The sequence below is a fragment of the Ochotona curzoniae genome, unplaced genomic scaffold, assembly GCF_017591425.1.
Source record: "Ochotona curzoniae isolate NIBS_2020 unplaced genomic scaffold, NIBS_Ocur_1.0 contig_1957, whole genome shotgun sequence".
In the NCBI taxonomy this organism is placed as follows: domain Eukaryota; kingdom Metazoa; phylum Chordata; class Mammalia; order Lagomorpha; family Ochotonidae; genus Ochotona; species Ochotona curzoniae.
The window spans coordinates 40,966-67,536 of NW_024465270.1; the positions used below are offsets into that span (position 1 = coordinate 40,966).

General features: G+C 40.7%; 1 protein-coding gene across 12 annotated transcripts; it reads left to right on the top strand.

Annotated features, from left to right (window-relative positions):
• The first annotated feature begins 4,497 nt into the window (after positions 1–4,497).
• On the top strand, positions 4,498–26,571 carry LOC121149374 (dimethylaniline monooxygenase [N-oxide-forming] 4). 12 transcript variants are annotated; one of them, XM_040969978.1, is made up of 12 exons: positions 4,501–4,639; positions 4,745–4,844; positions 6,061–6,161; positions 6,623–6,753; positions 9,616–9,755; positions 11,820–12,008; positions 12,575–12,737; positions 18,400–18,542; positions 19,917–20,116; positions 21,169–21,521; positions 23,610–23,679; positions 25,848–26,571. In XM_040969978.1, exons 5-12 carry the CDS (start codon positions 9,624–9,626, stop codon positions 26,257–26,259), a joined length of 1,662 nt encoding a protein of 553 aa, XP_040825912.1. In that variant the 5' UTR covers positions 4,501–4,639; positions 4,745–4,844; positions 6,061–6,161; positions 6,623–6,753; positions 9,616–9,623; the 3' UTR covers positions 26,260–26,571. The 12 variants fall into 12 exon arrangements, 10 of the variants coding, with proteins under 10 accessions (XP_040825929.1, XP_040825940.1, XP_040825912.1 ...); XM_040969960.1 differs by lacking the exon at positions 6,061–6,161; XM_040969969.1 differs by lacking the exon at positions 6,061–6,161 and having other exon boundaries at positions 4,781–4,844.

Sequence of the window (26,571 nt, forward strand, 5' to 3'; positions counted from 1 at the left end):
CTCTTGACAATAGCAAATTTCATATTAAAAACTGACTGTAGTTTTCATTGAAAAGAGCCTGAAGCCTTGGGATACTAGATTCATACTCTCAAATCAGCTATTTACCTAAACTGAATCCTCAGGGGTTGAGCTTTCCACCTGGTGCTTACTTGCCAACATTCTTCATTGATCTTACCTTCTTTATTGTCGTACGCATTTGTATATGCTAGTGCAAGTTTGACCTTGTTTTAACTCTTTTTTATTATTATCATTTTATGATACAGTTCCATAGGCTCTTGGGATTTCCCTTATCCCAGCCCCAATTTCCCCACCACCACCACCTAGTTCCCCTAGTCATTACTATAGTATAGTTCTTTACACACAGTCATATGTCCATCATTGTGGACATGGACAATGGCAGAGAGTCCGGCATCCTATTGTCAAGTATAGCAAACAGTTTCATTGTAAGTCCATCTTTATCTGGAAGTAGAGATGCATACTACAGTGTATCCTCACATCTGGATGTTAGTCTCCTTTCACAGCTACAGTACATCCCCTCAAATGAAAAGTCACAGTACAAAATCAACATTAGGAAGAAAAATAGAAATTTACAATGCCATGAAGTTAAATAATATGCTACTAGATATGACAGTCTCCATTACACAGCTACTACATATCCCCTTAAATGAAAAACCACAAAACAAAATCAACTACAGGAAGAAAAAAGAAATTAACACCATGAAGTTAAATAGCATGCTGCTGAGTGATTAATGTGTTGCTGAAGAAATGTAAAAGAAAATCAAGAACCTTCTTGAAGAAAATGATGCTACTGTAGAATCTATGAGTCATTGAAGAATTTAATCACAAGAATCTGTTTTGAAGAGATGAAACTAACAAAAGCAAAAACATCAAAATCCATTAGATATAGCTTCTGCTGATTTTTATTGGTGAAATTTGTCTCCTCCAGACAACAAATAGCTGTATTTTGTTTTTTAATCTAGTCTACTAATCTATGGCATGTGATTGAGCTTAAGTCAACTACTTTCAGGGTTAATACAAATGGCTGGTAATTTGGTCCTATCATCTTAGGAATGGGTTGTTCACTGACTTAGTCTTCTGCTTTTATTTTACTGGAATGTTCTTCCCATTTGCCTTTGGTTTTGGTAGGTGCTATTCCTCTTCTCTCTCAAAAGAACATCTCTAAGTATCATTTTTAGGGCAGGTTTGGAAGAGGCAAATTCTTTTAACTTTTCTTTACAGTACCATACAACCTGAAAATAAACTGAAAATACAATACAATAATCTGAGAATCAAGATGGCAGAATATGGTAAGGACACGTTTCAACAGATGTAGAAATATTAGGTAATGTGAAGCCAAGAGGGCACATTGTAGGAAATGGGAGAGGACAGAACAACAGTAGAGGGGTACCTGGAAACTGTCAGACACAGGAAAGCAGCAAAAGCAACAGTGTGGTGTTGCAGAGACCGATATACCAGCCACATTCAGCTAACAGCGATCTGAACTCCAGCAGCAACCAGGTGGGAAGGGAGGTGAACCTAGACAAAGAACTGTCCATCCTGCTGGTCTGTTTGATTTGACCAGGAGCAGAGACAGAGCAGCAGATCTCAGATGGGCAGTGTGAGAACAGGGTGGATTTCACAGCCCAGTCAGCCCCCTAGAGCCGAAATGGGCACTGTTTTCCTTAAGGAAGCAAAGGCAAGAGAAAGGACTGAGCATTAATCTGACGGAAGTGAACTCATTTCTGACTCAATGCACTGCAACAACATGGCATTCTACAGGTTCCACCCGGGGCAGGTCTGGGTAGCCCTCAGACCTGATGGCAGATCAAGAATTGTAGTAGTGGTATGTCAGGTGCCATTTTGTACAGTATGGCAAAAGTTTAGAACTGCAGGGGACAACAGTGAACTGTGCATGCATTAAGCTAGGCAAAAACTCACTGAGTTCAGTGGATTGCACTGGTCCCACAGGAAAATAATACCAACTGTGGCATCATATGAGTCAAAATAGGTCCATATGGCACCCAGACCTAACGTCCAACAGGTTCCAGCAAGATCAGCACCACCAAGAACCTAATTATATTAGACACCTGGTATCTTTCTAATCCTGGGACTTGCTCCAACGGGAAGTGGGAGAAAGGTTACAGAGACAACAGTGCAGCCTCTGCACGGTATCACAGGAGGTGGAGAGTGGTGAGCCAGGAGCTGCGGCTGTGGAGACAACGGTGGAAATCTAACTTAAGAACGCAGACTGAACTCACTGGAGGTTGTGGCACAAATGGCTGCAAGCAAAAAGTTGGGTACCAAATGCAATAAGTAAAATCAAACTGTAGACCTATGGGTGACACAGCTTAGAAACCTGCCCCAAGGAGAAGACTCTGCTAACCAGAAATATAATGATCAAGAGCAAATGAGGACACACAGGCACAATGAATATTAATGAAAACTCCCCTGCAAAGGAGCAAAACCCTATGCTAACCTCAGAGCTAACTGAAGAAGACATTGAGAAAATGGGGGACACAGAATTCAGAAAACTCATTTTAAAGCTTCTGATCAACACTGAGAAGCACATACAAGAGTTCAAAGAATTTCAGGAATATGTTACACATGTAATAGCAGCAATAAAGCAAATCAAGGCTGATATATCAGAAATTAAGAATGCAGTAGAGCAAATTAAAAGTACAGTGGAGAGTCTCCAGAACAGAATGAAGCAAGCAAAAGAAAAAATCTCAGACTTGGAAGACATTTCCCATCACCAGGGGGAAGCAAACAAAAAGCTGGAAGCAGAGCTGGATCAGGCCAAAAAAGTATTCAAGAATTGAAAGACACTATTAAGAGGCCCAAAATAGAAGCTATGAGAGTCCTAGAAGGTGCATAAAGAGAAGCTGAGTTTGCAAATGTATTTAATGAAATAATCAAGGAAAATTTCCCTAATCTAGAGAAAGAATTGGGAAACAAGATCCAGGAGGGGGACAGAACTCCCAACAGGCTTGATCAAAAGCGATCTTCACCAAGACACATGATTATCAAGCTCTCTTCAATTGAACATAAAGAAAACATCCTTAAATGTGCACGTGAAAAAAACCAATTGACACATAATGGAATGCCAATTAAACTCACAGGAGACCTCTCACAGGAAACTGCACAGGCAAGAAGAGAATGGAGTGACATATTCCAGATTCTAAAAGAAAACAAAAATTGTCAGCCTAGGATAACATATCCAGCGAAGCTTTCTTTTGTGCATCTGTGACTTTTTGAGAGCGCTGTGGTGCAACAATTAAGTTGTCTCTTTCGCCACTGGCAACCACACTGGAGTATTGGCTTAAGTCTGAGCTTCTCTGCCTTGCAAGCTGCCTTACGATGGCCCAGGTGCTTACCTCTTGAACACCATGTGTAAGACTGGGTGGAATTCCTGGCTTCTGGCTTCAGCTTGGCCCAGCCCTGGTTCATGCATCCATCTGAGCAGCAAAGCAGTAGATGGAAGGTGTGTGTGTGTGTGTGTGTGTGTGTGTGTGTGTGTGTGTGTGTGTCTGTGTGTCTGTGTGCATGGAAGGGTGTTTTCCTCTTTCTTGCCTTCAAATGACTCCTTAAAAAAGGACAGAATCATTTAATAAATCATGTTGGAAAAGAAGCCTGAGAACAGAACCTCCAAACGTCTACCACATTCGTTTTCAAGTGTGCAGTGCAGATAATGAAAATGGTAAGTGCTCAGTACTCTATTACTGCTACTGCTTCTGTAACTGTTTGTGCCCTAGTTGAATTTCTCCTGGTTCCCTCTGTGGATTCCATCTGGAGAGTGACACTGCTTGCAGAGTCTTTTAAACCTGAAACTTAAACTCACACTTCTGGGATTTAAAGAGCTACAGGGGCCAACGCTGTGGTGCGGCAGTTGAAGCTGCCACTTGCAGCACCAGCACCCCCTGTGATCAACAAAATTTGAGTCATAACAGCTCCAACTGCTGATCAACGCAGCATGTTGACAGAACATGCTGCTAAAGTGTCTGGGTCAGCAGTGAAAGATGACATACGTCCTTACCCCTTAACCCACACGGGAGTTCTAGAAGAAACTGCTGGCTTTTTTTTTTTTTTCAGAGCAGCCCAGCACTGCTGTGACTACTGCGGATATCTGCAGAGTGAATGAGACCACGGAAAACTTCTCTCTCTTTCCTTGTCCCCGTCTCTCCCCGTGAGTGTAACTTTGGCAATCAAATACATTTTAGAAGAAAAAAAGAGTTACAGAGGTGGAAACATTTGATAGGATGTTACTCATTGAAAGTAAGTTCTGCTTTTTTTTTTGCATAGTTCTCTATAATAATTAAGAGAAATGGTAACATGAAGGTAGGTTTTCTAAGTTTGTTTTGGAAAGCAGAACGCCCTTTTTTTTTGCTAAGGTTCTGCTTTGGAATGAATGACTTTGGCGCCCTCTAAAGGCTATCATGATGAATGCGCAGCTTCGCCCATCCTTGCCACAGGTTTTAGGCTTTTCCGGAACTGTGACGTTGAGGTGGGCGGGAAAAGGACAGAAGTGTGTTTGTGTGTATTTGTGTTCTTCCAATCCGATAACTGTATTCTAACTCGTCATTTTGCCCTGTCTTGGGATCACGGAAGCAGGAAGCTCACATCCTAAGCAACTTTTCTCTTGGTGAGTATCCTTCCAGCTGTCCCAACACCGCAGAAAGAGAAGTTCTCTTTTGTTTTAAACTTATGGACACTTTAACAGCCAGCGTTCCATTTATCTTTGTTTTAGAACGAAGAATTCCCGTCTCGCCTTTTTTTTTTAAAGGCAAGTGTTATCCTTGGCTGTCAGCTTTGAGAAGCAATATGTTTATGCTGTTTATGCTGACAAGGTAAGTCTCCTGGGTTGATTGATTAATTATCAATTGATTTACTAGGAAAATGTTTCCAGGAACACTTGCTGGCCAAAAATATCGTCCTTGGGAAATGCATTCCTTAAGAATGCAGTTCTCTTCTGAAGTCTCTTGATTAGGGCTAAGTCAGCAGTATGAGAGAAAGAAAAGAAATGGAGGGAGGAAGAGGGGAGGGAGGGAGGGAAAGTGAAATCCTAAGAAAGCATATTTTCTTGGAGAAACCAACCGCAAGGGATGTGCCCATGAGACTAATGAATTAACAGCACAGGCAGTGACGTCAGGCTCACTGCCAATGCTGAATTCATCTTAGAGTGAGATGAAAGTGCCAGGTATTGCACACAGAATACTCCCCAGGTGTTGTGATGGAACACACCCGGACAAACTAAGGATGGGCTGGGATTAAGAAACACACATGATCAAAATTTCAGCGTCGATTACATGATTTGCAGATCAGCTGTATCTCGCTGTCTCAGAATTAGTTCCCGTATTTGCTGATTAGCAGGCAGGAGTGGAATGTTCCTGCTGTACAAAGGTCCAGTTCAGTAGATCAGAGCTCTTTCTGCCAAGGGACTAAGTGTAAACAACCTTTGAGCAACAAAGTACCTTGTGTTTGTAATTTGCATCAAGCTTGCCTACCGCTTGGACTCTTCTGGTCCTGCAACCTGCAGTGTGGTCTCCTACCGTCAGACTCATCTATTTTTGCAAGAGTCATTGGTTTTCAAACACAAAAACAGTCGTTTCAAGTTTCGAAGGAACAAACCCTCCAGTCCACAAGTATAAAACCAATAACATGAAATAATCAGGAGTTTTGCTGAAGGTTATGTTGCTGTTGAGAAGCCAAACCAATGCTGTTGAGCATTAGCAGTTCCCAGTTTACCACTTTGAGTTTGTTAGCTTTTTAGCTGCAAGGAAGTTCCAGACAAGCTGTTTATGAAGTCAAGGAATGGTTATTTAGTTCATGATTTGGGAGGCTGAGAGCCCAGTGGCATGGTGCGGGCTTGTGGTGCGAACCTCACCTCGTAGTGGGTGGTGGACAGAGGGGTTTACACAGCTGAACCATGGAGCAGAAAGAGACTGAATGGAAACAAACTGGGCCTTCTGTAGCAATCTTCTTTCAAGAAAGGTCTTCTCAGGGCAGTGCCCACGTGACCCAAGGGCCGGACATCACCTCTCCTAATGTTTTATCCCCCAATAGCACAGCCCTGAGGACCAAGCCTTTCATGTCTAACCCTTTGAGAGACATTCAACACCCAAACCCCGTCACCCCTTTCCAGCTTAGACCATATTTGAAAACAGGTGTGTTTCTTAAAGAAGTCCATAAGCTGCAAATATGTGTTTACTTTAAAAGATACAAACTCTCAGTCTCCTTTAATTTCTTGGACTCCTCATCAGCATTCGAAAGGTACACTTTCTGTAGTTTCTTTCTAGCCTGCAATCCACCCCTAGCAGAGTTAAGCAGCCTAGAGCATCTGGAGGCATCAGAGTGGCTGATGTTAAGTGTTGCATATCAGCCTATCATTAACTGACAGCATCTTGAGGGCAGTTACTATGTCTTTATCTCTTTGGTTTTGTTTGTTTTAGTACAGCTATTTATCCCCTGAGTCTTAGTTCTCACTGGGCCCCAGCCTGGGCTCGGTGCTGGCACTTCCAAGTAGCATGGTGGACAGAGTGCGACTGTCGAAGGAATGAATCTGCTGCTAGTCTGTTCACTTGTCAATTCAATTAGCAAACATTCCTGTTGTGTCACTATTACATAGAAAGATCCCAGCGGAGATCTGACACCACCAGACCGCAAACCCGAAAGTGAACTGCTCTTATTGACAAAGGCAATTTGTATTTGGTTGGAAACTCCCAGTCTTCCTACTCCCCAACCTGAAGAAAACTACAGGTAGGCTTGCCAACTTTTACCAAACCCATTGATCAGTTTTTTTTTTTTTCTTTTCTAAGAAGAGGAGAAATTTGGAGGAATATAACTAGGAGGGTAGAGAAGAAATGGAGTGAATATTTTGTGTGAAACAGATTTGTTATTAAGTAATGTTATCACTTTAAAACTTATATGAGGTAGCTATTTGGCACAGTAGTGAATATGCTGTGGGGACCATCACATCCAGCACAGGAGTCCCCAGGTCGGAGTCCTGGCTCCAGCTCCCTATTTCTGTGCATCTTGGAAGGGAGGAGAGGCAGTTCAGGAAGTTAAGTCTCTCCCACCCGAAGTGGGAGTTCTCAGCTCCACTGCACCTGGGAGTTGAACCAAGCGATGATAACATGCTTAAAAGAACAATTCTTAAATGTAGGTATTTTCATACTTTACACATACTAGATTTAAGGGTATTTTACTGGATTACTTGAGGGTTATGCTGGTTAGTCAGTAACAAATTTCAAACAGAACTTTGCTGCTTTCAAAGTCCATTTTCTTTGACCCTCGAGATCTCAAAACAAATTAAGAATCTAGATGCAGAATTACGCATTTTTCAATAGGCATTGAAACGATGCTAGTGTTCTCAGCCTTAAAAATAGTGACAATGCAAACAAGGTCGAAACTAGGCAACCTCAGGAAATATCTTTGTTTTTCATTCTAAGTCCAAGAGCTTTCTGCACTGCCGGGGGAGTCCATGGAATCCTGCGGCTCAGAGCACTTCCTTTTTTTCCCACTAGTCAATAAATCCACTTTGCTTCTGTGTCTGAGGTCTTTGTTTTCAATGGGAAGCAAGTTACAATGCTGAAGGAATAACCTTCTGCAACCCTCACCAAAGGTACAGCACCGAACCTGAACTCGGCAAGAGAAGCAAAGAGAGTTAGAGATGGAAGTCAAGGAGGCCTCAGGCCACTGGACCAACATTGTGTACAAACCGGCTACCGGAGCCAGAAAGCCACAGAAGTGCAAGCTCTGCCCCTTACTGATATCGATGCTCTGTTTTTCCATTTACTGGTCCTAAGAGTTCAATAAATATTCACCACCCTGGTTCCACAAGAAAATATTCATACTATTAGAAAAATGGCATGAGATAACTAAAATCACATGTAGGACAGACATTGGGCCTAGCAGTGGAGACACCAGTGCAGATGTTTGAATCCCACATGGGAACACCTATGTCAGTTCTTGGCTCTGTCTCCTAGCTCCAGCTGCTCTCTAATGCAGACCTGCGAGGCAGTGATAAGGGCTCACTCACACAGCTGAGTTCCTACCATCTATATCTGAGACTCAGACTGAGTTCCAAGCTCCCAGGATCAGCCCTGCCCAGCCCTAGAATTTAAGGCCATTTGTTGAGGGAGCCAGTAAACTGGAGCTCTGTCTGTCTCACCAAGTATGTAGGTAAACACATTTTTTTTTTCTAATCACACAGGCAAAAAAGAGCTACATCTCTGATCAGAAAAAAACACTTTGTTTGCAAAGGCAAAATCAAATGAATTATGTATGTTTTTATGAAACAAGAATATACTCTGAGGCTTCATTTAATGTTTATGCATTTTCTGGATTGACCAATAGGATTGGAGCGAAAAGCAGCACTTGCAATTAAGTCTACTTCCACAGATTAGCTCATTTGTTTAAGGTGAAAGGGTTGTTGGGGTGTTGTGGGAAGCCCTGATTACAAGATGAAAAAAAAAATGGACTCTAAATCCCTGTGCCTCATACAAGGGTACTTCAAAACATTATGGGGAAGAGAACTGAAGGCTAAATTTATTTTAGTGTAATTTTTGTTGATACCTACACAATTTTTCATATTATGCATTTTATGACCTTTTAGATGACTGTTTATCAGCATAGACATGTGCTTATGAACTTTTTCCACCAAAGCAAACTGATCTTTTAGTTCCATTTTTCTGAGAACACATTGGAGTTCTCAGCAGGAACATCCTCCTTGCCACTTGACCTCTGAGATTCCAGAATGTCCCATGTGACTTTCCTTGGGGACTTCGTTCTTAATTATGTAAGTCTGTGCAAGCTGAAGAAATCTTCCTATGCCAAATTCATGTAAAATCCTGCTGTTTGGTATGACAAAGGCCTAGTTAGTTATTTTTCAGGACTTCAGATGCTTTGAATAAAAAGGCAGAATTTTCACTGACTCCAGTTCTTCCGGTATAAAGGACAAGGCAATGAAGGAGTGCCCTTTAATGCTGAACAATCAAGGGCCCCATACGATCAAGGAACTGGTTCCTGCAGAGTCATAATAACTCCTTCTGTACTGTCGCCTTACTGCCAACATTATCCCACGTATTAGTGCACTTTAAAGAATTTGTAGAAAATCAAATTAAATGATGTTTATTTAATTGCAAAAAAATTGGAATTCCTATACAGTTTTTTCATAATATATATTTTGGCAAAGTTTTGGGGACTTCTTTTATGTGTGAAGTAAGTGCTCCGAGATAAATTACCTTGTAATTCCATGTCCCATTCATTTTTCAAAGTACCCGCAGGTGTCAGCCATTTAAATGTCACAACCAGTTTTTATACCCATTATGGTCATTATCATCATCATCATCACAGCCATTTTACCATCTTATGGATGAGAAAATAGAGGCACAGAAAAAATTAAAAGCTCAATGACATGCATTTGATAAGCAACGAAACCTACACTTAAACCAAGACACTTTGATTTTAGACCTTTCATTTTTAGCCAAAACATGATTCATCATTTACTCAAAGATGAACAAAGGCATTTCTGTCAATATCAAAGCTGAGTCCAGTGACGGGGCTTCCTCCCAAACCTCTCATATATAAAAGAAACTCTATTTGATCTTCTTCAAACAGAGTCTACCATGGCCAAGAAAGTTGCAGTGATTGGAGCTGGTGTGAGTGGCCTGACCTCTATTAAATGCTGCTTGGACGAGGACCTGGAGCCCACCTGCTTTGAAAGAAGTAATGACATCGGGGGACTATGGAAATACACTGTATGTGGTTCACATCGTATCATTCCCATCTGTCATAATATGGTTTTTTCTTAGTCTCTGATCAGATACGATGGCTTTAGCCTGTTTGATGGACAGGTAACTCATTGCAAGGATGCTAACATGTCCATATCGCACTGTGGACCACTGTGCAGGATGTAGTCTGATAAGTGAGGAATCCTGAGAATAGGCAGGGCAGGGGCAATTGAACAAGAGAAAAGAGTTAACTCTGACAAACATAATGTTGAAATCTTAGGATGATTTCTGGATCATGCATCTTCTAATACAGAGTAGCCAGGTATCTCATCAGGTAAACTGAGTGGCAAATAGTGGCTGTGGAAGTTGGCATCAAGTCTGGATCAGTAATCCTGGAGCACTAATCCTGCAGACAGTGTCAAGGTATTGGGAGGAGAACTGGCAACAATGAGGCAGGACAGCTAGACCTCCAAAGAACCAATAAAAAGAAGCCCAGACACTGACCCACCTTTCTTACAAGTGAAATCTGCATCCTAGGTGGGGGCTGTGCAGGGCCAAGTAAGCAGTCAGGTGATTTGAGCATCAAAAAGTGGGGCTAGAGAGACCAGAATGCACCATCACAATATAAAGCCATGGAGGCTTCAGTACCAAATGCCTCCAGGGAAAAAGAGCAGCATTAATTCAACTAGTGTGAATGAGAGAAGCCTTCATAGAGGAAATAACATTTGCTACATCTTGGATGGATGGTGAAGAAAATAGAATAAGGAAATGTATGAAGGTACTGTAAATGCTAATGCACAATGAAAAATACATTTATTTTGCTGCAAAACATTTTGAAATCCATGCATGATATCTTCATGCTATACATGTTTTAAAATATTGAAGATTCATCATATGTAAACAAAAGCAGTTACAATCCTGACAATGTTTGTTTTTTTTTTTCTGTTGTATTGTAAGCCCCATTAAACCATCAAATCTGCTTTATCACGTGTGGCTTGTGTACCTTCTGTTATTTGATCCCATTATTGGTTTTATTTCCAACTCTTACTCTAAAGTAAGATTAATTTTAGAAATTAACATCGCCAGGTAAAATGAAAAAAAAAATAAGTAACTACTTGAGATCAATGCTATTAAAATGTCATGGTAGTTTCTTCAGTTATGCATTCATTCGTGCTATTTTTCAAAAATACCATTATAATATTTGCATTCACTCCCTTATACTATGTCCTGCGAGTACAGAATGATGAACAAGGTAAACAAGGGCCCTACCTGTCTTATGTTCCGATGCAGAGCATAAATATTGAACAGGTGCTTGCAATGTAATGTGCTCAGAAGTACAGGTGGAGAGCTGCAAAAGCTACCGTACACAGACCTGTTGAGTCTTCAGACTCCTTAGAGAAAACGACAGCTGAGAAAGAGACTTGAAGGAAAGGGACCTTAGTTTCAACCAGAAGAAATCTGTCAGTTCTTTGACAATGACCTTTGGTTTATAGTTGCTTTGTTAGAAGGGGATGAAAAGCGAGACCGATGAGTTCCACAAGTATGTGAGGAAAGAGAGGCTTCCGCCATGCGACAGTTCTTTCACGAAGACAGAGAAGATAAAGAGAGACGAGGACTGACAGGGAATTTGACTGACGATTCTGTTTTATTTCTAAAATTGGAGTCTCCAGCATTTTAAGTGCCAAGGATAAAGAGTCAATAAAGACAGAATGAATGAAAGTACACATGGACATGAATGGGAAGAGGCAGAGGAACGGCCAAGAGATGGGCAGGACATGACGTGAGAGTGGAGAGAATAGCCCCAACAAGAGCACAAGGAAGAGATGACCAAAACAGATTTACTCTAGAACAGTGTTGGGCGTACCGAGTAAATTTACTTAGGTGGTGTTGTCACTTTAAATCGATACTGTCATTATCCTAGTCTTGCCGAAGATTTACAGTCACGGTAGCATGGAGAGGTGATGCTGAGTTACAAGTAGGTCTTAAATTACGTGGGGCATTGACTGCAGATGAGCTGGCCTGAACCACCAAAAATTCTTTCTCTTCTTTCTATCTCTTCACCCCGTCAAACTAACCATGCCTTCTCTGCAGGAAACTGCTGAAGATGGGATGACCAGAGTCTACTGGTCATTAGTGACAAATGTCTGCAAGGAAATGTCATGTTACAGTGACTTCCCTTTCCGTGAAGATTATCCTAATTTCATGATCCACTCAAAATTTTTGCAATATCTGCAAGAGTTTGCTGAACACTTTAACCTCCTGAAATATATTCAGTTCAAGGTAAGCTACTTGGAGTTACAGAAGGGCGGAGAACAGGGGCTGTTTCAGGAAAACTGCTCTTGGTTTTAGGCCTGGATGAGTAAGATGGGTACTTTATGAATCTTCAGACTCTTGTGCCTCTCTTGTTTTATTCAAGTAAATCATTAAAATACTAACATTTCTGATTCTTCTCCTAAAAGTAATTACTCATTCAGATTAAAAGTTACTCTTTGTTCATAAAATCCACTGGGAAAAAAATTGCCTATGTCTAAAGCATGAAAATTATAATCATAGAACTCATACTTTCCTGATTTTTTTCTAAAGCATCAGGCAATGTATTTTGTCTCTTTCTCCCCAGAAATTAACTGACTGTTATTCCTTGTCCAAGGGTAGGATTCCGTATCTTGCATCCTATTCTATGTTACAACTTTTCAGAGTTTCTGCAATTATTTATCTGTGGATATTTGTGAGTTTCCTGCCGTGGGACTTGACTTACGTAAAATAAGACGTGGTTACCCTGTGAGCCACTGCACGGGGTCAGGAGAGGTCTCACTGCTAGGAAGCGAGTGCTTGTCTTTTGCTTTTAGACCACTGTGTGCAGTGTAACAAAGCGTCCAGACTTCTCCACAACTGGCCAGTGGGAGGTTGTCACAGAGACGGAGGGCAAGCAGCAGAGAGCTGTTTTTGATGCTGTCATGGTTTGCACTGGAAAATTCCTGAGTCCCTGTTTACCTCTGGAGTCCTTTCCTGGTAAGTTGTTTCTACTGAAATATGCTTGTTTTTTCAGGAGTCTTGCAGAAGGAAAGTCAGTTTCTTTTTTTTTTTTTAATTGGAAATACTTCCAATAACTACATAACACACATAACCGTGTGGGCATTTGGCTTATTACAGTGCTGTGTGATATCTCATATCAAAGTACCGAGCTCTAGTTCCACCTTGACTCCCAGTCTCATATTCCCACTAATGTGCACGCTGGAAGGCAATAGTTGATGATTAAGTGTTTGAACCTGTCACCACCACAGAAGACCCCGACTGATTTCCTGATTTCTCTGTTCCCCTGGCTCCGTCCAGCCGAGATCATGGTAGGGAATAAACCGGAAAGTGGGAGATACTCCTCTCTGTGTTTCTCTCTCTCTCTCTCCCTTGTGTTTCTCTCTACTTTCAAATTCATAAAAGTGTAAAAATAATAATTTGTGCAAATTACTTTGAAAGATATAAAGCCCTATACAGACCCCCCCAGTTTTGTTATGGAAATAGTTTCTGTTTTTGTATCAAACATGTCTGATTGAAGCTCAGTGATAATACTAAGTTCTAAACTTTCAGAGCTGTCACAAAAAGAACAAGATGGATTTGGGGAAACTGAATTAGAAGTCATGTACAGTCAGATTGACCAGACATTTGAGAATTCAAAAATGACTGCGAGTGTAAGTGAATTTGACACATTGATACATCATTAATAAGAAAAGCTAAAAATTACACGTGGAAAGGTATATATTCACCCTTCAAAATATCACCACACTATGCCTTAGTTCAAGCTACCTACAAAAGCATCAGATTTTTACAAATTCCCTTTTGGAAATGCTTTTGAGGCCCAAGGTATATTCTTTTTAGTATATACATGGCTGACAAATCTCTAACTTTGAGAACAAAATCCTCCATTTGGAAAACAAAAAGCTATTCAAATTTTGCTAAAGCAAATGAAATCAAATTAATCAACCAAGAATTACTAAAATGTACTAAAACTACTCTTTACTGTCGCTTATCTGTGATCCTATAGTCAACTGAGTGAGGTTTGGACATTTCTTCAAGGAACTGAACATTTTTAAAATTTTCATTTACACTGGATTATTTTTAAACTAGAGACGCATTTTAAAATTTTGTTCATCTGAAAGGCTGAGACTGACAGAGGTTTGTCATTTTCTGATTTACTCTGCAAAACCTAGAGTTGGAGGCTGGGTCAGACCAAAGCTTGGAGCCTGGAACTCATTCCAGGCCTCTCACATAGCAGGAATTCAAACACTTAACCCATTACCTGTTGCCTTCCAGGGTACAAATTAGCAATAAACTAGACCAAAAGTGGAGCTAATGCACTCCATGCTAATGCACTCCAATTAGGAACTTAAAAAGCTCATGTTTCCTTAAACAAGTACGTGAAAGCAAGCAGTAACGTAAAGGATAAAAGCCTCAAACCTTGACTAAGAAAAGCAAGAGAAATATGACTCTTATGAAAGCAATCAAAAATTAGTGAAGTATTTCTTCAGCACAAAATGTATTTAGATGCCAAGTGAGAATGCAAAATTTCAAAAACCAGCATTTCTGTAAACCCAATCAAGCTAAACACACAACACTTGAGTAGGAAGACATTTGCAAAGACCTCTTTTGACCATGTTCCTGCGGGAAAAGTGAGTTACAAGAACCAAAACTTACCATACAGGTGCATCTGAAATGTATTGTCTTGTCAGGTGTGGGATGCCTTTTATTTTATTGCAATCCGCTTCAGTTCGGCATCAACTGAAACTTTTTAAGATTCCTTTCCTGCGTTTGATTAAATCAGCATCTACCTTCAGGCACAGTTTTGACATATCTGTTGAAAAGATTCTTTACCCTGAGAACATGAAAGTGTAAAAAGCTCCAGGGTCCATGAGGCGAAGCTACAATAGCTGATAGTCTGAATCTCCACAGTTGTGCCCTTCTGATCTCCATCAATCGGCCTTCCCTTTGTTTCTGAGTTAGGAGTTTCGATTTAGTAAGCAGACTTTTCTTTCACTCTGTTTTTCAACATGATGCTGACATGATCATTGACTCAGAACTACCTGCACCTTCCCATCTTTAAAAAATCACGTTCACCGCTCAAATGGAGAACCATTTCAGCCATTTTCTGAAAGATACAAAATGTGTGTACTGCTATCGAGTCCTTTAGTAAAACCGCAGTAAATGATGAATATCCCACTTTTTAAGGCATTGCATGCGTATTCTCAGTATTCTTTCTAATCATGTCTCACATTTCTTCATTTTTACTTTTTGACCATGAAGCAGACATGATTTTTTTCAACACGTAACTTCTGTATAGACAAAATATATAAAACACCACAGTAAAATAAAACAAAGATGATGTGTATGTAAAATATTAACATTCTTAAGCATAACAGAAGAGACTAATACTACAAAAGCATTGAAAAAAAGAAACAAGGGACATAGAATGAAATGACCCAATTGACCAGACTATAGGGAAATGAAATCACCTAAGGCTTCCAGGAGATAGAAGCAACTTTAGTTACTTACATGGTCAATCATTCACAATGCAGAAATCAGGGCTTTAATTTGGTTTACCGGATAAAGCCACTGCCCCCCCAATGATGTTATCCAAGTTGAGGACCTATTCATGTCCTGGGTGCTCTGCTTATGACCTTCCTCCTGCTGATGATCCTGGGAAAGCAGCAGAAGATGGTCCAGGTGTTTGCGTCCTTGCACCTATGAGGATGAAGCTCCTGGCTCCTGGCTTCAGCCTGGCTCACCTCTGGCTGTTGTGACATTTGTCTATCATCTATGTGTAAAAGGATGCCTTGGAATGAATAAAATTTTCTTTTTTTTAAAGATTTGTTTTCTTTTTATTGCAAAGTTAGATATACTCAGAGGAGGAGAGACAGAGAGGAAAATCTTCCGTTCGATGATTCACTCCCCAAATGGCTGCAACCGCTGGTGCTGCATCAATCCGGAGCCAGGAGCCAGGAGCTTCTTTCAGGTCTCCCACATGGGTGCAAGGTTCCAAGGCTTTGGGCCAGCCTCGATTGCTTTTCCAGTCACAAGCAGGGAGTTCAGTGGATGGCACGGGTCACACAGGAAAATAATACCAACTGTGGCATTGTACGAGTCAAAATAGGTCCATGCCATGTGGCACCCAGAGCTAACGTCCAACAGGTTCTGGCAAGATCAGCACCACAAACAACCTAGCTATTTAAGACACCTGCTGTCTCCTTAATCCTGGAACCTGCTCCAACCGGAAGTGGGAGAAAGGTTGCAGAGACAGCAGTGCAGCTTCAGCACGGTATCACAGGAGGTGACGAGCGATGAGCCAGGATCTGATGACATACACAAAGGTCTATTAATAGTAGCTAATACTTTCTAAACTTGTGAAGCATTTTTAGTTTTAAAAATATCCTGCAGAATGCCCTTGTATGTTGAATGGCGCACTGGAGGCACTACCAAATGTGTTCCTTTAAAAATCAGCAGTGTTATGAGTCAGAAAACATGAGTTCCCATCCAGGCTCTGCTGCTTGCCAACAGCTTGTGATAGGTTAATTAGCCTTCCTCTGCTGAAATCATAGGCTTGGTAAAGCTGAATAACAGTGTGCTACATGCTCCAGAGTTGTGGTGTGCTTTAATTTACCTAATACGTATAAAGCCCATAGAGCAATGTCTAAGATTGTATGGTCTAAATGACTGTTAGACACCATGAGTTCATTCAGCTACCTCTACACTCAAGGACATCTTCCCTAAAGGCAGGAACTACTGTTTACCCTCTCGTCCTTTAGCATCATCTGTTGCTTCACAGTAGGCAGTGTTCAACGACAAGTTGTGCAAGGTTCAGTTATTGGCAACATTTGTTTTCCTTTTAAAATAAACACCTTATCTATGGGGCTGGTCCAAGGCTGCCTGCGGATGTGACCTCACACTGACTCCATGGCTTTTTTGCTGACATTAAGATAACAAAAGTCCTGTGATCACTGTTTTTTTTTTCTCTCTCTCTCTGTGTCTCTCCTCCTCTCCATAGATATGATTCCAATAAAAATAAAATAAATAAAGCTTTAAAAAAATAGTCAAGTAAAGAATTTAAATGTTTAGGTACGAACGCCTCAAAATCACTTAAATCACTGAAGCCCATACTGCCTGGATCTTTAAATGGCTGAGCTTCTCTTTCAGACTGGTTGCTGTGGCTGTCTGTTGTCTGCCATGGGCTCCTCTGGGTCAACTGTCTTGGTTTCCTTGACTGCTGTTTGCTGTCATAAACACGTTTACATCTTTGGCTACTAATACCGGCTTATTTGAATACATGGTTTATGTCTGTCAAGGAGATAATTACCAAAACAAATGGAAACTAGAAATAGCTGGGTTGCCCTTCTTATATTTATATTTGTAAGCATATGAGTTAAGTTCCCATTGGTGGAATAGAGTAAGTTGGAAGATTAATCAGAAGCAAGCATACTTAGCATGAATCAAGTGAGATGGTATATGTAATATTAAACATGAAATATTAAGCATATAATCGAGCATTAAGTGAAGCAAGCATGAAATATACGGAGCATGAGATTAACTCAAAAAGTAATTGCTTTGTTTACAAAAAATATATTTCTTTTGTGGAACTTTTAAATTAAGTTGGAATGCAATTTGTAACGATTTCATGCAAAATTCACATTATTTTTTTTTAAAGCTCATTCATTTTTTATTTATTTGAAAGGCAGACAGAGCAGGAGATTCCATCTGTTGTACCTCCAAGAGTAAGGCATGGACCAGTCTGAACCTTAGAGCCAGAAACTCAATCCACATCTCCCGCGTGTGTTGCATGGACCTAAGTCCTTGAACTGCCGCCTGCTTCCTTCCAAGGGGGATCTGGAATTGGGCGTGGAGGAATGAAGCTGCACTCACACCCAGACGCTCTGTTGTGGGGTGCAAGTGTCCCGAGCAGAGTCTTAACCATTGTGCCAAATGCCTACCCCCACAGATCACAACCTTATAGGACGTATTTAGAGGGTAAAATAAAGTTCATCAGCACCCTCCTTTTATGTCAGATGCATATTCACATAGAAGAAGGGTAGCGGTCATGGAAGGGATCTCAGTGGGATATGCAGTCATGCTTTGCTTACCCGTGGAAATACACTCTGAGAAATGCATTCTTGGGTGATTTTGTCATTGTGTCATCACAGAACGCACTTACACATGGCTAGATGGTGAAGCCTGTCATTTCCCTGGGTTCTATGTCATACACCATCATACACGTGGCCCATTATTCACCAAATGTTCTTCGGAAATACATGGCAGAAATTGTCAATGTAAATGAAACATAATGATGTGGCCCAGAAAAAAAGTACTTATCACCCAAGCAGTTCAGAGAAGTGATGGATTGATGGATTTTTCTTATTTGTCTACAGTGAACCTTATTTCCCACACTAATTGCTTTTGTAGGGGAAAGCCCACGTTCCCTTATTTTCAGCAAGGTAGGTTGCATAAAATCCACATGAGCTCACAGCACCCCAGGGAAAATAGGCTCATATATTTGCTGTACTCCTGCAACTCATGGTGGAAGTGAGCAATTGTTATATTACTGAGCTTCCATATGCCCATAGATCCCCTACCTGCACTTTAGAGAATTACAGATTTAGATGTTTTGAATTTTCTGTTGCTTCTCTCCCCTCAGGAATCCAGAAGTTTAAAGGCAAGGTCCTGCACAGTCAAGAATACAGGATTCCAGAAGGCTTTCGGGGCAAACGTGTCTTAGTGATCGGTCTTGGGAACAGTGGCGGAGACATAGCAGTGGAGCTGAGTCGAACAACATCTCAGGTATGGGATGAGGTCGTAGCTCTGCTGCCAGCAGCTCCTATGGTGGCTACAGAGAGGTGATCCAAACCAAAAACACACATTGTGACTTAGGGTAAGTGAAAAAGCCTTGACCGTGCTTCCAACTGCTTTGATTTTTTCTGAACTAGTTAGAAAGCCATAGACGGTAGAGTTGAGTCATCTCCAACAGGTCCAGGGAGTGTGTGAGCAGGCAGAGCATGACGCGTTGCACAAAAGCGCATCAGAAGCAGTAACAATAGGTAAATGGCTCCATCTAGATCAATTAGCTTTGCTTTATATTCTTCTTACAATTCTCACAAAGCCTGCAAAGGAAGAACTGAAAGAGAAGCTATTTTCTTCTGAATTTTCTACTACAAGTCAGATTTTTAAAAAGTTTTATATTATTTGTATTGGGAAAGCAGATATACAGAGAGGAGAGAGAGAGGGGAAGATTGCCCATCTGATAATTCACTGCCCAAGTGGCCGCTACGGCTGGAACTGAGCTGATCTAGAGCCAGAAGCCAGGAGCCTCTTTCGGGTCTCCCACACAGGTGCAGGATCCTAAGGCTTTGGGCCGACCTCCATTGCTTTCCCAGGCCATAAACAGGGAGCTAGTTGGGAAGTGGAGCTGCCGGGATTAGAACCAATATCCATCTGGGATCCTGATGCATGCAAGACAAGGACCTTAGCCATGAGGTGACTGTGTCGGATCCTGCAAGTCAGACTCTCCCCGCCCCACCTGTCTTCAAGAAGCATAGATACCAGGATGATCTCCCAATGAAACTGTTGAACTTGTCTGGACAATAAGATGCTGGACTCTATGCGTGGTACACGCTCGCAATGAGGGAATCATGACTGGATATGAACTGTAATACTGCAACAATGCGAAGGAATGCAACATGGAGGGAGGGCATGGGGAGGGGGAGGGGAATCCCAGAGTCTATGAAACTGTGTCACAAAACGAAAAAAAAAAAAAAACTTTAAAAAAAGTCTAACTTTAGAAAGCCCAAGCATAGATTCTCAAATTAGGAATCTATTTCATTTCAGCATAAATTATAGTATGATTAGATATAAACTTAATAGCTTTTTCTTTAATTCAGCTAAAGGTATATTTTCTGGATCTTCACTTTAAATCTTACATAGTTTACAGGTGATATTACTAAGTCAATATCATACAAATAGTATTATTTACAACTTCATAACCAATCCAAATGCTTAACAGATGTATAGATCAGACGAGGCAATTCTTCAGAATCATGACAATTCACCAGTTTTCTGTTGCTGTAATGGCAGAATATTGTGAGACCATTTAAACTTATGGAAGAAAAATGCTAACATGATGGGTATGTATTTATGCTTCTGGTTTTGCTTTTTTAGGTATTTCTCAGTACTAGAACTGGAGCCTGGGTTGTCAGCCGCTCTTCACCTGGGGGCTATCCTTTCAATATGATGCTGACAAGAAGATACCTTAATCTTATTGAACAAGTTGTGCCTTCGTGTATCCTAAGACGGATTAATGAGAAGGTGTTCAATAAAAGATTTAACCATGAGAATTATGGATTGGGTATTACAAAAGGGTACTTAAATAGTTTTTTTTAAAAACTGGAAAAAATAGTAAATAAGTATTTCTTATTCAGTTTTATTTAGAATTCGAAATTGCCTAAGTTATGATATTGCCTTCATTTAGCCAAACCTAAGTTTGTTACCCTAAAATAATGTCCTTTAGGTACCATAGCGTTTCTTAAAGTATGAACATTCTTTGTCTTAGTAGTGAAGTAGGAACATACACAAAACTAGAATAATATGAAGAATGAAAACTTTCATTCCAAGCTTGAAAACTGGAACATTTAAATTGATTTTCTGGAATCTTTAAGTCACTACCGTCTAAGTAATTTGTATCATTAACTTGGTCAGATGGTCAGCTCGTGCTAACTTCAAGGATGTGTCTATTCTGGTTAAATGATTAGATATATGAATTTCTAGTAGAAATTTATGAAATGATGTTTTAATCCAGATATATTGGCAAAGGAAAAAAAAACAGGAAATGCATGTAACATCATTAAATGTGATTTTTATTGTATGTACGGTCAACTTACAAAGAAGAAAGCAAATGGCAAAGAATGATCTGCAATGTAAACTGGAAAAAAACAAAATACATCTAATGTGTTTAGGAAGAATAATCCATAGGGAAAATATTTATCAATAGAAATAGGCTCAGGTTTTTTTTTTTTAATTCAAAGATTCTGTTGATAATTTCCCCTTTGCCCAATGTCCCTCTCGGAGCTGCAGGTGATGCGAGACAGCCTGATTGTCACGTGTGCTGTGTGCTCTCGCTCATGTACTAAGAAAAGCATTGCTTCAGCAAGTTTATTCCAAAAGATAGAATTTGAAGCTTCAGTTAGGAAACTTTCATTTTCACCACTTTCCACATATCTTCTATCAGGAACAAGAAAATGCAGTGATACAAACACTCTAAAATACTCATGAGTCAACTCCCATTCTTGGCTTGGCTGATCATTCCCCTCAGTTAACTAAGTAAAAACTTTAAGTAAGCAGAGACTGAATAAATATTTGCTGAGATTCCTTATCGCTATGACTATGGTGAATATTTTTCTCCTCTGCCTCCCAGGAAAGGCCCCAAATTCATTGTGAATGATGAGCTGCCTGCCTGTATCCTTTGTGGGATAATCAAGATGAAAGCCGGAGTGAAGGAGTTTACAGAAACCTCTGCTATCTTTGAAGACGGGACAGTTGAAGAAAACATTGATGGTGTGATCTTCACTACAGGATATGTGTTTTCTTTTCCCTTTCTTGAAGAACCTCTCAAAAGCCTTTGCACAAAAAAGATGTTCCTGTACAAGCAGGTCTTTCCCTCCAACCTGGAGAGAACAACAATGGCTTTTATTGGCCTGATTGGCTTAAAAGGGTCCATCCTCTCAGGCACCGAGCTCCAAGCACGATGGGCCACACGAGTTTTCAAAGGTACCTTGACTCTATCCAAAGCCTTCTGTAATCAACTGGATCCTAAAGCTATCATTTCATTTAAATCAAATAGATGGGATTAAGCATTGGGGAAGGATTTTTAAAAATCCTAATGAACAATTATTTGTACATAAGTGCAATATTATGACAGGTATGCTTACTAAGTTACTTCATGTGATTCAATAGAAGACATTTTTTTTTTAATTCTGGGGAAAAGATAGCAGAATATGTTTAAGTTTCTCATATGAACTAAATTTATAGTGGAAGTTTCAAGAGTCTATTCTACTCTGTCTAGTGTGCACCACTTAATCATGTCTCTCCATTTATTACTAGAAGTAGAATTTTCCATTTCTTCCAAAGAAAGCTATTGGAATAATGAAGACTGTGCATAACATTCAGATGTGAAGAGATGGTAACCTTTAAGAAATGGCCATACAGTCAGCTTAGATCCTGACTAAATACTGCCAGTTGTCACTGTAAGAGCACAAATGCTCCAAAGCCAACGCTGAACCTCCGGGTCTGTGAGCTCTGCCAATCTCACCCCTTGATTTGCAAGCTGTCTTGAGGCAATAGATAATGTGCACAAAGCCATTAGCACAGTTCTTGAAAGTAGATGCCCTTTCAGATTTACCTCCTGCCTTACTATTGCTATCATTATCACACATTCTAAAGTAAGACTTATTAGATTTGTAAGCATTTTAAAGAAGTGTAATTATCTTTATTTTAAAGATGAAAAATCACAGTTGAGCCAGTCAGCTGTCCTTTATTCAGTACTTAATGGTTACAGACAATGATCGGAAATTTGTAAATGATAAATAGCATGTACTAAATAACGATGACATCCATCACACTTACAAACGTAATAGACGTCAAACATGCTTTCAAATCACACGTTCTCCTAAATCGGTGAACATGTTATTTGAAGGAGGGAAGAGAAAGAAGGTGGTTAGGAAATCACCTTATTTACATTTGCCGAAAAAAAAAATTCCACAACTCTTCATTTAATTATCAAGCATTTTTCTTTCTTTAAAGTGAGCGAATAAGCTATAATAGCAACATCTGATTCTGTTAAAATAATCTGAGCTGAGCTGCAAAGTGCCTATTAGAATGATAAAGATTAGATCATGCAAAAGGATTATTTCCATGCTTCAGCACAGAAATTCCAAAACGCAGTTCAGAAACCATCAATTAAAATTGTGCTTTCTTTTCACAGGATAAGGTCACCCCAATAGAAAACATACCACATGGCAAACTTGAGTCTGTGCCCTGTGGACACCAAGTCAACACCTGAGTTGGGTACTTGGTGCTGATGGGCAGGAGTAGCCAGAATGGCATGGCCAACAGGGTGGGCTAGCAAGGTCACAAGTAACCTAGAGCAGGAGAGTTTGAGAGGAAAAGAAGGTCAGCTTTCATGGTGGAAACAGGCATGGAGGTCCCAGCAATCCAGAAGACGGATGGATTTTTTCACCCAGGCAGCTGGGCAACTGGCAAAGGAGGCCAGGTCCAAGTGAGAGGGTTATACTGTTTACATGTGGGAAGAGCAGATGCCAAATGCTGAACCTGTCTAGATGGGAATCTGACAATGAGCAGGTCCTGAGATAACCTTTATCAGACTAAGAGACCTCCGGGATCTTCCACGCATGAGGCTCCAGGTACAATCCAAAAATATGCGCTCAAGTAGGATTATGAGATAGGGTCATGTTAAATATTTCCATGTATTAAATAGCTTTGATGCACACACAGGCATGCTGTGGGGATGTAGACACAGTAGAACATATATGTATAATATGAGAGCAGATGGGGAGGGGTGGTCAGCAGGCAGGTACTAGGGTCTTGTGAGTGTGGTGTGGACTGACAGCTGGATGATGGACGTGTTGTCTCACAAGCTGGCAGGACAGATCCCTGCTTAAGTGAGCTGGGAGGGGAATTTTACCTCCAGCAAGTCATCTTGCATACTCTCATCCCACTTTAAGCTTTGACTGCCACATGCTCAGAGGTTGGGGCCTTAGAAGGCCAGACATAAGAAGGAGAAGACATTAAGGAAAACCCACATGTGACTCTAGATTTTGTTTTCAATTTTCCTCATAGGGCTCTGTAAGATACCTCCATCCCAGAAACTGATGGCTGAAATTACTAAAAGGGAGGAGCTCATTAAAAGGTATGATGTCATAGGGAAAATTTGGAAAAATACTGTTAACAAAACAAGACAAAACAAATAAGCAAAATGAAACATGAGTTCTTAGAACAAAAAACATTCCAGAGAAACACTGTTGCAGTTAAAAATCACTCTTTTTGAGAAGCCAGAAATGATTTTAGTCCTAACACTGTCTCCAATTATACATGAGCCTAGATATGGTCCATGAAGGGACCAGGTCTGCTCAGGGCGACAAGGAACCTGGATCCTGGATTATAACCCTCTTTTCTCTTCCCTTGTCTTCCCACCTCAGAGGCTGCCCTATTTCTGTGCTTGCTGATGTCTCTTCTTTCTCAACCCTAAAGATTGGTGAACCCAAAACTTTGGCTCAGCCTTCTTTCCACTTCCGTTTAGAGCCACCCGGATGACCCTCTCCAGACCTGTGTGTTTCCACAATGCCATAAGCGCCTGGCTCCCAAACCTGCATGTTCAACTCATGTCATTTCCCAGAACTCCAGCTGCCAAGCAAACTCAGACATTGAAATTGAATATGTCTCTAAATGAATGCTGAGTGCCCCCCACTACCTCACTGTCCTATGAATGGGAGGCTCTGAGGTTTGTCTCTGTTCTGGCTGACTAGTCAGAAAGCCCAGTAATTCTTTTCCCTCCTTTTCTTTCATACCTCACATTAGCTGGGGATTCTGTCAGCAGCCACCTTCCAAGTGAGGCCAGGATTTAGACACTTGTCACTGTGTCTGCTGCTGCTCTCCTCCATGCCAGGTCACCCATCTTTGTCACTAGGTCACCTGTAGCTATGTCCACAGTCTAGTCTTGATATGGCAGCAGGAGTGAGTCACAGCAGGTGGCTCTGTTCAGAACCCCCTGATGGCTCCTTTGTACTTCCACAACCCTAGCCCACCCCAGAGGAACTTGGTCTGCCTTCACTGCCTAGCTGAACTGCTCCAGGCATGCCAATCCCTTTCTTCCCTTGTAGCCAAAACTATACTGCCCTTGGAATACTGCCCTGGAATACTGTCCCCCAGACACCAGCATGGTCACCCTATGAAAGTGTCACCTCATAAGAGAAGTATCTGACAACCCACCCAGTGAAACCATTGCCTCTTTCCCTTACTCTCCTTTATATTCCCAATGATACCCAGATTTGGCTGGGTTTTCCTTTATAATATACTGATTTCCCCTCCCTTCAGAATAAGACTATTTTTTTTTAAATAGCAAATGCGGTTTTTGGTGGCTTTTTTGTTTGTTTATTTGTTTTAACTGTTGATTCCTCAGCACCTACAATGGCTGCTTGAATGTGATCCTTACTTATTTATGTAATCATTGAAAGAATGAATAGCATTGCACCTTACTAGCAATAAAACAAAGAATAAAAAGCCTCCACACACTCTTCACTGCTATCAGTGTCAAGTTCAGTCTCAGTGCAGCAGTTATAGCCCTCATAATTCGCAGAAGGTGTTAGTGTAGACGTGGTTGCTGCCTATGCATGTGATGCTTTCTGATCATGTTCCTTCTTTCAGCGACTGTTGTAGTTGGACTGATCAGATGTTACCCTCATGACGCGTTCCAGACCACAAGCCTTCTCTGCTAACATCCTCCTCTACCACCATTAGTCAGTCTCCTAGATAGCCTCCATAAATAAACTTTCATTTTTCCCTTTGAAAACAGTGAGATCATCCCATATGTAGTTTGATTTGACTCTGAAGAGAGGAAGGAAGGAAGGAAGGCAGGCAGGCAGGCAGAGAGAGAGAGAAAGAAAGGAAAAAAAGAAAGAAAGAAAGAAAGAGAGAGAGAAAGAAAGAAAGAAAGAAGGAAAGAAAGAAAGAAAGAAAGAAAGAAAGAAAGAAAGAAAGAAAGAAAGAAAAGAAAAGGAAGGACGAAAGAAAGAAAGAAAAGAAAAGGAAGGACGAAAGAGAGAAAGAAAGAAAGAAAGAAAAGAAAAGGAAGGACGAAAGAAAGAAAGAAAGAAAGAAAGAAAGAAAGAAAGAAAGAAAGAAAGAAAGAAAGAAAGAAAGAAAGAAAGAAAGAAAGAAAGAAAAAGAAAAGGAGGATGGAGGGAGGGAGAAAGGAAGGAAAGAAAAAACTGGTGAGAAGAGAAATGGCTGTAAGTCGCAACTTGAGAAATGCAGGACAGAACGTGATTATCAACAGTTATCCATCTTTTTTCTACACAGGGGTGTGATAAAAGATATCAATGAAGAAAAATTCAACCACATTTCCTACCTGGATGACCTTGCTGCACGCATAGGTGCTAAGCCCAACATCCCGCTCCTGTTCCTCAAGGATCCCAGACTAGCTTGGGAAGTCTTCTTTGGACCATGCAGTCCTTACCAGTACCGCTTAATGGGCCCTGGAAAATGGGATGGAGCCAGAAACGCCATCTTCACCCAGTGGGACAGGACTCTGAAGCCTTTAAAAACCCGAAAAGTATCTGATTCCTCCAAGCCTTCTTTCTCACACTATTTAAAAGTTTGGGGTGCACCTCTCTTACTTACCTCGTTTCTGCTTATCTACAAATCCTCACGTGTTTTTAAATTAGTGAGAGAGGAACTACAGAATAGAATTTTCCCTTACCTGGTGCTATAGTTTGAGTGTCTTCCTCAGAGTTGATGACTTGTGGGATTGGTCTCCAATGTGATAGTATTGGGAGGTAGATTGGGACATGAGGTTACACCATCATGAATGGTTTAGTGCCACTTTGGCAGGACTGGGTTATTCACCCCAACAATGGGTTCTTACAAAGCAAAGTCTCCCCTCATTTTGCCTGTTTTGCACTTGCTAATTTGCTCTTCCACCATGTTATAACAGAACACAAGATCCCCACAGAACATGTCACCATATATCTTTGGATTATCCTGTCTGTAGCATACTGAGCCAAATAAAATTCTTTAGACCTTA

Excerpts from the sequence above, each read along its gene's own strand:
- LOC121149374 (XM_040969978.1), top strand. The coding sequence starts at position 9,624 with ATGGCCAAGAAAGTTGCAGTGATTGGAGCTGGTGTGAGTGGCCTGACC. Across the intron at positions 18,543-19,916 it reads TGAGTCGAACAACATCTCAG|GTATTTCTCAGTACTAGAAC; the intron begins GTATGGGATGAG and ends TTGCTTTTTTAG. Across the intron at positions 20,117-21,168 it reads GGATTGGGTATTACAAAAGG|GAAAGGCCCCAAATTCATTG; the intron begins GTACTTAAATAG and ends TCTGCCTCCCAG.